At 61.7% G+C, this 8,357-nt stretch overlaps 2 protein-coding genes across 2 annotated transcripts; both read left to right on the forward strand.

Moving 5' to 3' along the window:
- Window positions 1–625: 625 nt before the first annotated feature.
- On the forward strand, window positions 626–2,947 carry TRAVEDRAFT_166615 (phosphatidylserine synthase 2; the record flags this gene model as incomplete). Its single annotated transcript, XM_008039519.1, has 15 exons — window positions 626–763; window positions 814–821; window positions 871–935; window positions 986–1,096; window positions 1,159–1,241; window positions 1,302–1,480; window positions 1,534–1,617; window positions 1,673–1,738; window positions 1,791–1,805; window positions 1,857–1,902; window positions 1,957–1,988; window positions 2,037–2,228; window positions 2,290–2,402; window positions 2,495–2,666; window positions 2,732–2,947. Coding segments are annotated over 15 exons (1,373 nt in total), but the record flags the coding sequence as incomplete, so codon positions are not given.
- A 2,070-nt stretch (window positions 2,948–5,017) lies between these two features.
- TRAVEDRAFT_58195 (uncharacterized protein) lies at window positions 5,018–8,069 on the forward strand. The gene is made up of 3 exons (XM_008039355.1): window positions 5,018–5,375; window positions 5,443–6,109; window positions 6,164–8,069. The coding sequence occupies exons 1-3, from the start codon at window positions 5,118–5,120 to the stop codon at window positions 7,822–7,824; spliced, it is 2,586 nt and encodes an 861-aa protein (XP_008037546.1). The 5' UTR covers window positions 5,018–5,117; the 3' UTR covers window positions 7,825–8,069.
- Window positions 8,070–8,357: the final 288 nt, after the last annotated feature.

The raw sequence follows: 8,357 nt of genomic DNA on the forward strand, positions 1-8,357 counted from the left end.
TGTTCGCCGCTGTGAGCTCACTGGCTGCTCCAGCTTGACGTCCAGGTCCAGGTTCGATGTCACCCGCACTCGGCGCAGCCTGGCGCATCGGCGTTGCTCCGGGATGTGTGCAGGGCTGATGCAGATCTTACGGCCCCGGCGTCATGTATCAGGGCTCGCGCATGCAATATACCAGAATCGAGTAGTAGACAGCCAACGAGCGGGGCGTCCCGCCTTTCCTCTCACCCGAAGTGCCCAAGCGAGCGCCCCCACCGTCTCGATCGAGGAGCGCAGATAATGTGACACACACTTAATAATAAATCCGTCTCGAAGCGGGGAACCTATTCAGTTGCCGAGCGAGCGGTGAGCTATTTGTGCGAGCCCCGCCAACGCACGCAGCGCCGACCGAGGCGCGCATCGCGGGCTGCTCGTCGCGACGTCGTCAACGGCGGACAGAGCGTGATGGACGACGTCGACGCGGCGCAGGCTCGAGTCCCGCGACGCGTGACAAACGTGCCTGCGCTAGTTCGCTAAGCGCGGCCGTGGTGGCGCGGAGCGCGTCATACGTCGCCGCCGGACGCCCTGCCTCGCCTGCACGGCGTTCCGGCCGCCCAGCTGCTTGCTACCACGACCATCACCGTCTTCGCGATGTCGCAGGCGGAGGACCCCGCGCTCTCGTCATCGTCCCCCTTGACATCACCCGTCGACGAGTCCGACAACCCGCTGTCGCACCCCCTCGATGCTGAAGAACCGCTCCCGGGGCTGGATGGGACGCCTGTGCGATGTGAGTCGTCCCTGTCTGCGTCCGTGCATCTCTCTTATCCGCATGCGTAGGGTTTGATGTGAGTGTGTACGCGTCAGACGAGGGCTCGGGGGCTGATTGAGTCGCAGGCGGACCGCAAGGAGCCATATACCCACATCACCCCCTTCCAGGAGCAGAATGACACCAGCGTCGAGTGCGTACCCAGCGTAATCCCCTCAATGCCGTGACCAATACCCCTCGCAGGTTTTTCTACAAGCCAATCACTTTGACCGCGCTCGGAATAGCCCTGGCCGTCCTGGCATATGTCGCGATGACGCAGGATGTACTGAAGGAGGGCGAGGAGAAGAAACGGATGTATGTCATTTCTGTCTCTATGCCCACGCGCGGCGCCGAGCTCCGTAGCTAACGCACGCCAGCGGTATCTACGCGTCAATCGCGTCATTCATCCTCTTCTCGATGATACAGTTCCGCGACGGTCCGTTCGTTAGACCCCACCCAGGTGAGTGCCTGCCGCTTCCGTATGTCCGCCAGAGCGCCCTCCAACCGGCGGCCATCCCAGCGTTCTGGAGAGTTGTGCTGGGCATCAACCTCTTGTACGAGGGCGCGATGGTCTTCCTGCTCTTCCAAGATGTCGACTCCGCGCGGTCCATGATGAAATTCCTCGATCCGTCGCTGGGCAAGCCCCTGCCGGAGAAGAGCTACGCCGAGAACTGTGACCTCACCGTCCAGAATGTATGGGTGAGTACGTCGCGTTTCCCGGCGTCCGCGGAGCCGCTGACATGAGGCAGTAGAATGCGATAGATATTTTCTGCTTGGCGCATGCGCTCGGGTGGTTTGGCAAGGCCTTGATCCTCCGTGACTACTGGTTCTGCTGGGTATGTTCTGCGCACTCGGGTCAATATGCTGCGCTCTGATATCCCCGTATGTCAGATTCTTAGTATTGCTTTCGAATTCGCGGAGTACAGCCTTCAACACCAGCTGGCCAATTTTGCGGAGGTACGTCATGCTCTGTCATCTCTAGGCACCGCTCTAAAGATCACCGTTACAGTGCTGGTGGGATCATGTGCGTGGAACTCATATCGGCGGAATGTCGCCCTGCTGACTGCACACGCAGTGGATACTCGACGTCCTGGTCTGCAACTGGCTCGGGACGTATCTCGGTACGCTACTGTAAAGTTTCAGCGTCTCACTCCCGCTAAACATATCGCGGTCAGGGATGAAAACGTGCCAGTACTTCGAAGTCAAGGTTTGTGAACGCTTCCTCCGCGGTGCAACACACGTTAACCCCGAATAGCACTACATCTGGCGGGGGTTCCGCCAGACGCGAGGCATCCGCTCGAAGACCAAGCGCGTCATCAGTCAATTCTCACCGCACGATTGGACGACGTTCAAGTGGGAGGGAACTGCGTCGTTCGGCCATTACTTCACGGTCGTACTGCTTTTGGCGGTGTTCCTAGCGGCTGAATTGAACCCTTTCTACCTCAAGGTTAGTGCGCTTCGCTGGTGCTGTTATGTCTCCGTGATGCGATGATGCATTGTCACCGCAGGCGCTGCTATGGATGGAACCCGACCATCCGTTTGTAATTGCGCGTTTAGTGGGAGTCTTCCTCTGCGCCCTCCCTGCCGTGCGAGAGCTGTTCCAGTACGTGAACGACCCGAGGTGCGCAGCTTCTCTTCCCCACTGTGTACGAAGACGGCTGACAGACGATCGCTCCCATTCATTCACGGTATCCCGTGCGGCTGCTCAAACAGGAGGGCCGTGCGAATGGGACAGCACGTCTGGCTGCTGCTGGCCACGATTGGCACGGAGCTGCTGGTGATTGCGAAGTGGAGCCAAGGACAGTTCCCTGAGCCGCTGCCTACACGCGTGCGCTGGGCCTGGTCGATTGGCGCTTTCCTGCTGGTTCTGTATCCCACTGTTCGGGTGCGTGGCTTGCGAGGCTTCTAACTGGAGGGTCAACTGACTCGCGCGTCGCGCGGACGCTACAGTTCGGTGTCCCGGCGGCGAGGCGATATCTACGCCACCACCAACGTAATGCGAAAGCGAAAGCAGCGTGACGCCACCGAGGGTGATGATGGGCTGCGCTGCAGCAGCTGCCCGGGCGTGGAGGCAATTGTAATGCGCAGGAGAAGGGCTTGTGCGCTGGTGTACCAAGAGGTTCGGTTGTATTAACTTACCGTCTATTCTAATGCCAGGCACGAGGCGGGGTTCCCAGGAGCTAAGTTCACCGTATAAGCTGGCCGCGCGCGGGACCAGTAGCCCGCCGGGCGGGTGCGCATCGGCGACAAACGCGTTGGGAAGCAGGCCGAAGCAGGCGGACCGCATGGGACGCGAGCCCGCGTGCCGCATCGGAGGAGCAATCTCGATTGTGTATCTGGAAGAGAAAGGCACAGCTCTGTGCGCGATCGATATGATCCAGGCGCGCGCCCAGGTTCTCCGCCTCCCAACACGATCGCGCAAAGAAGCTCGCCATTTGCCTTCGGGCGCCCCTCCTGCTCACCCCGCGGCACGGCGGATCGCCCGCCCGGCCAGCCCCCCTGCCGCCCCCAGACGCGGGCGCGGAGGCGGCGGGAGATAGGTGGGAGATAGACCGTCCCCCCTCGTCGACACCGCGGTGATCAATCAGCAGTATTAGCATCTCCCTTCGCGCGCTACCCGCCGCGCCTCCCGGGAAGCTCGCAACGTGCGCGTCGACATCCGCGCACGCCCGCGGCGTGATGTCATGGCGATCCCGCACCGTCTTATGTGCGCACCATCTACAACTGCCACACAGCGCGGCGGGAGCGCGATGCAATGCGTCAGTCGCGGCGGATGGCCCTGGCAAGGAGGCCCGCGCCGGCCCGTTGAATGGTGATAAGTGCAGCGGCGCAGCCAGCAGAAGCCGCGCCAGACACGCAGCTCGCGAACACTGCTGACAGCGGCCGCCGGGGTGCAGCGCCGGGAATTGGTTATCGCGCGCGGGGGGTGCAGGCGGACTGCTCGATGGCGATGGTGCCGAACAGCTTAAACGGAGCGATAGACGCACACCGCGAAGGACCCTGGCCAGGCGCGCGCACGGGTGAAGCACCCGTCGAAGCGCGGGGGCCTCGCCGAAGGAGCATGCGCATAACCTTTGGAGAACGCGGCGGAGGAAGGCGCATGCAGCTAGAAGACGCGAACCCCACCGTGCCGGGCGGACAGGACTGCCTGTCCTGGCGCGGACAAGGGATACCATTGATAGACGGCGAGCACGTCCGACGCCGGAGCTGCAGGCGAACGCCTCCAAATAGGCCCGCTCTCACGTCGTCTTGCGGCGGCGTCATATCGTGTCTGCTGGCGGGCACCGAAGCCGCCGGAAGCAGTCGTACGGACGGGAGTGATCCCGCGATCACTGACGGGCCTCCTGGTCGGTGCGGCGGACAGCGAGTGAATGCGCAAAGGGGGAGGGACACCCACTGCAACCGGAAGCGAGCCGCGGGGCGGGCGTCGCGTCGCGCCGCAGGGACCTCGCGGCATCGTGACTTGCTCCGCGATGGGTGCACTGGCGCGCGCTGCTTCGCTGCCTGCGAACCTCGCAGGTCGGGACTCAGGGTCGGCCAGATACATCTCGCGATGGTGCGCCAGCGGCGACTATGACCAGGATGGCGTCCGTCGTGCATGGGGCAGAGGAGAAGGCGTACAAGCCTGTGCAACCGTTCGCGGCTTGGCAACAGGACCCATGCGGGGAAGCGGCGTGGTACTAGGAAAGAGCCGAGTATGCAGAGCTGTTGCCTAGGCTTGGTCCCGGTGGTGAATAGCTGTCCAGTCAAGCGAGTTCGTGCCTAGTAGTGGATTGTAGTAGCCATGGAAGCACGACGTGAAACAGGAGACAGGGGCTGGGAGATGTCTCCAATGAATAGACTGTGGGATATGCTCTCAATGAACTTCCTCTTGACTATTCAGAACGGTCGGAGTCATGGTGGTATGTGACTCAGAGTCATTATCCTCAGGCTCGGATTGGGGCTCTCATGAGCTATTGTAGCGTAAGCAGGCTGCTGGAATGATGACATGTATTATTAGATGCTCCGAGTCTCTCCATGATGAAACCCACCGTACAATACGGCGCAGAAATGGATCGCAGCTCGTGCCGTAGGGATGAAAGAACGAAGGAGCTGTGCTGAGCGATGGTGTTGTTCAGAGCACGATATGATTGCCATAACAGGAATGGTACGGGAACATTCTAGCAGTTACGGGCGCCTGCGCAGGCGTCGATCGGCAACAGCGTCATTGCTCAGCGCAACCGCACTCTCATATACCCTCCACCCGCATTCACCCGCACACTCCTCTTGTTCTGCTACCACCACCACAACTTGCTTGTTAGACTCGCAGCTCGTCGCTCAGTCGACACAGCCTCCAATGGACGGCAACAACCAGTCAAATAACGGTGTCTTTAGCCACATTCTGGATCCTCATCTCGGTCAGGTCATTCACGGGCTCGTTCGCTCATTCCTACCACAACACGGTCACAACGCGGAAGCTGGAGAGGCCGCATCGTCTTCATCGACACAAACGATAGAGGCCACCGATATGCCGCATCTCGAATCAGCAGCTCCTATTCAGCAGCAGGCCGTAGAGACGGAGTTGGTTTCCGGGCCAGGAGGCTCTGAGGCACATGTAAGCACGCAATACATGTTGTGTCTATCGAAAAGTTACTGAATTGCACGGCGACTGAATCGCGTAGATGCCCCAGTCCTCGAGCACCTCACAATCCATGGCTGACTACGTTGCCGCAGCAGCCGCTCCAAGCACTCCGTACCATGCACCGCAAGAAGCGCCACCCTTGGGAGCTAGCGTTGGCGATATCCATGATGTCGAGATGTCCTCGCCCGTGGAGGATCACCCTGCGGGCTCGTCTGGCGAAGCATCTACCTCGAGACCCCAGCTCTCCTCCGGTAACAGCCGTCGCGCGAGGGTAGACGAGGAGGAAGACGAAGATGACGCGCGAGAATCCAACCGCCAGCGAATGCACGCGCCAACATCTCATGATGACGCGACACACCACTTCATGCCAATCCCAGAGGCGCACGCAGTCCCGCAAGCCGCTCCAGCCGCCAACCCTGCACCACAACCTGGAGCAGATGCGCGTCACAATCCACCTGCCGATAACATCAGCCCATTGCAGAGGACGATCTGGAGGTTTGACTTCTTGCATGCTCCCGCTCCCGGTGCTCACCACGATCACGCCAATCACGCACACGAGCAAACCGCAGAGGGCGCGCACCATGGCGTCGACCTCCCTCAATTCACCAACGCTCGTGAAGCACTGAACTTCGTCTTCAATCTTACTGCGGGTCAACCTCGTCCCGCTGACGGCGCACCAACGGATCCTGCCGCGGCAAACCCTACTGGTAATGCCCCTCCACGTTACGTCTTCCGTCCGTACCTTTATCCCATTTTCGTAGATGGAGGGAACGTTCCCGGAAATGGGTTCGTGTTCCCGCCATTCCCGTTCCCATTCGGCCCAATTGGGGTGGACATGCTGGAGGAGCGCGACGACCCAGAACGCGCGCAGCGGCTGGTCGATGGTGTCGAGGAAGTCCCCATCGGCCTCGTGAAGCGTATGGAGCGCGTAGGCGGTCCTGGAAGTGCCCAAGGCGAGGCGCCCACCTGTGCAGTCTGCTGGGAAAGTCTCCTGGACCCAGAAGGCGGAGGCTTCGAAGGTAACGCCGAGCTTGCCAGGGCTGAGGCGGACCAGGCTGCGCGTGAGGACGCCGCTTCTCAGCAGGGGGAGCGCGAGACATCGATAAATTTGGACACCCCGACGTCCGCTTCCCAAGGGGCGTCCTCGTCGTCAACGTCTGAGGCTTCCGCGTCCACAACCCCGTCGACAGCCCCCGGTGAGGAGAAGTATCCGAAGATTGTGGTTCTTCCCTGCTCGCACGTCTTCCATGCGTCCTGCCTTCTTCCGTGGTTCTCCAAGCCGGGCCGCACGACGTGTCCGTCGTGCAGGTTCGACATTGACCCCGACTCATTGACTTACAAGCCACGACCGCTTCGGGCTCGTCACGCTCCTCCAGCGCCTCCAGCGGGCGCCGATGCGGCACCGCAGGAGCCACCGGCCTTTGCCCCTCCCCCTCAGTTTGTTCCGGTTCAACTTGGACCTCATCCCGCCCCTGTTCCCCACGCTGAGGCACAGGGCGCGCCGCACATCCCCAATGTCGCCCCCGGTGCCGATGCCGGCGTTCAAACACAGGGCGGCGGCCCTGAAGGGCAGCCAGGGCAGCAACACGCCCCATTGCCGCCTTTCATCACCTTTGACATCAGTATGATCATCCCTATCTTCCCTGGACGTCCTGCTGGTGCCGCCGCCGCACCCGCGCCTGACGGGCAAGCCACCAACAACGCCGCTGAGGCCAATCCCCAGGGTGCTACGCCTCGGCCACGCCCACGCACAGATCGCAACGGATTCAGACTCGACGATCCGGTGTTGGCGGCCGCTGTGCGAAATACGTTCGAGCGCGTCTTCGGGCGGCCTCCACCAGCTGAACCACAACCGCAACCGCAACAGGCTCCTGCCGGCGGCGCAGCCCCTGCAAACAACGCGGATGCACCGCCTCGCGATCCTCCACTCGACTGGTTCACTTTCGCTGGTCCGCTCCCTGGCTTCCCGCCTATGCCGCCGCCGGCCTACGAGGATGTCGCTGGTGCCCAGCGCCCCGCGCCGAAGCGCAAGTGGACGCTTCCGTCTGCCCCGGGCCCCACTCTTCGCCAACTCGTGGAGCGCAACGAACGCGCGATGGGCCTTCGCTGCTCGGACGTCAGCTGTGGACTCGGCCCCTCCGATGAAGACCCGATCACGACGTTCGACACCGCGGCTCTCCGTCGGGTCTCCATCCGTCCGCTCAAGGACGACGGGTCGGGCAAGCAGGCCGTGTGCGAGCACTCATTCCACCCGTCCTGTTTGGTGAGCGCGGAGCGCGTCGCAGGCTGGGGCGGCGAAGACAAGAAGGAGGAGCGGGAGAACGACGAGGGCGAAGACGTCGAAGTGTCGTGCCCGGTCTGCCGAGCCGTGGGCGTCATCTCCCGCACCGACTGGGATGAGGGTGCGTGCGCGTTGGCGTGAGCCTCCGCTGCCGATCCCCACCAGTCCGATTACCTCGCCTCGTCCAGGATGAGGCTTGGGGTACCCACGTCTGCGCCGTTGATTGACTAGGCGCCCGCCCTGCTTCCGTGCCCCGATCGTCGCTTTGTATGTACGTTGGCTCTCGCACCCGCATGTATAACAGACACCACTTACGGTAAATTGGCTGCAATAGTGATAGAATGTGTAACAATGTAGTCACCACTTAAATCATCGTTGAATCATCGTACCCCTTCGCGCCTGACCAGCGACTCCAGGGGCTGGACCGCGTCGACGGTCGGCCAGCTTTGGGGCCCAGCGACACCATGTTCTCAGCCTCAGCACTCCCCCCGCGGCGACCCTGGGTACTGCCACCTATATCGAGCAGTACCTTGTCCTTGGAAGAGTTCAGACCTGTCCGGCGCAAAACTCAGAATCCGCGAAGCAGCGATGCACACGGCCAGGCCGCCTTCGCATGTCGCATCCGCGCCGGACGCGGAAAAGCCGCAACGAGCAGCGGGCTCTATCGATAGCTC

The sequence above is a fragment of the Trametes versicolor genome (genome assembly GCF_000271585.1).
Source record: "Trametes versicolor FP-101664 SS1 unplaced genomic scaffold TRAVEscaffold_5, whole genome shotgun sequence".
Taxonomy (NCBI): domain Eukaryota; kingdom Fungi; phylum Basidiomycota; class Agaricomycetes; order Polyporales; family Polyporaceae; genus Trametes; species Trametes versicolor.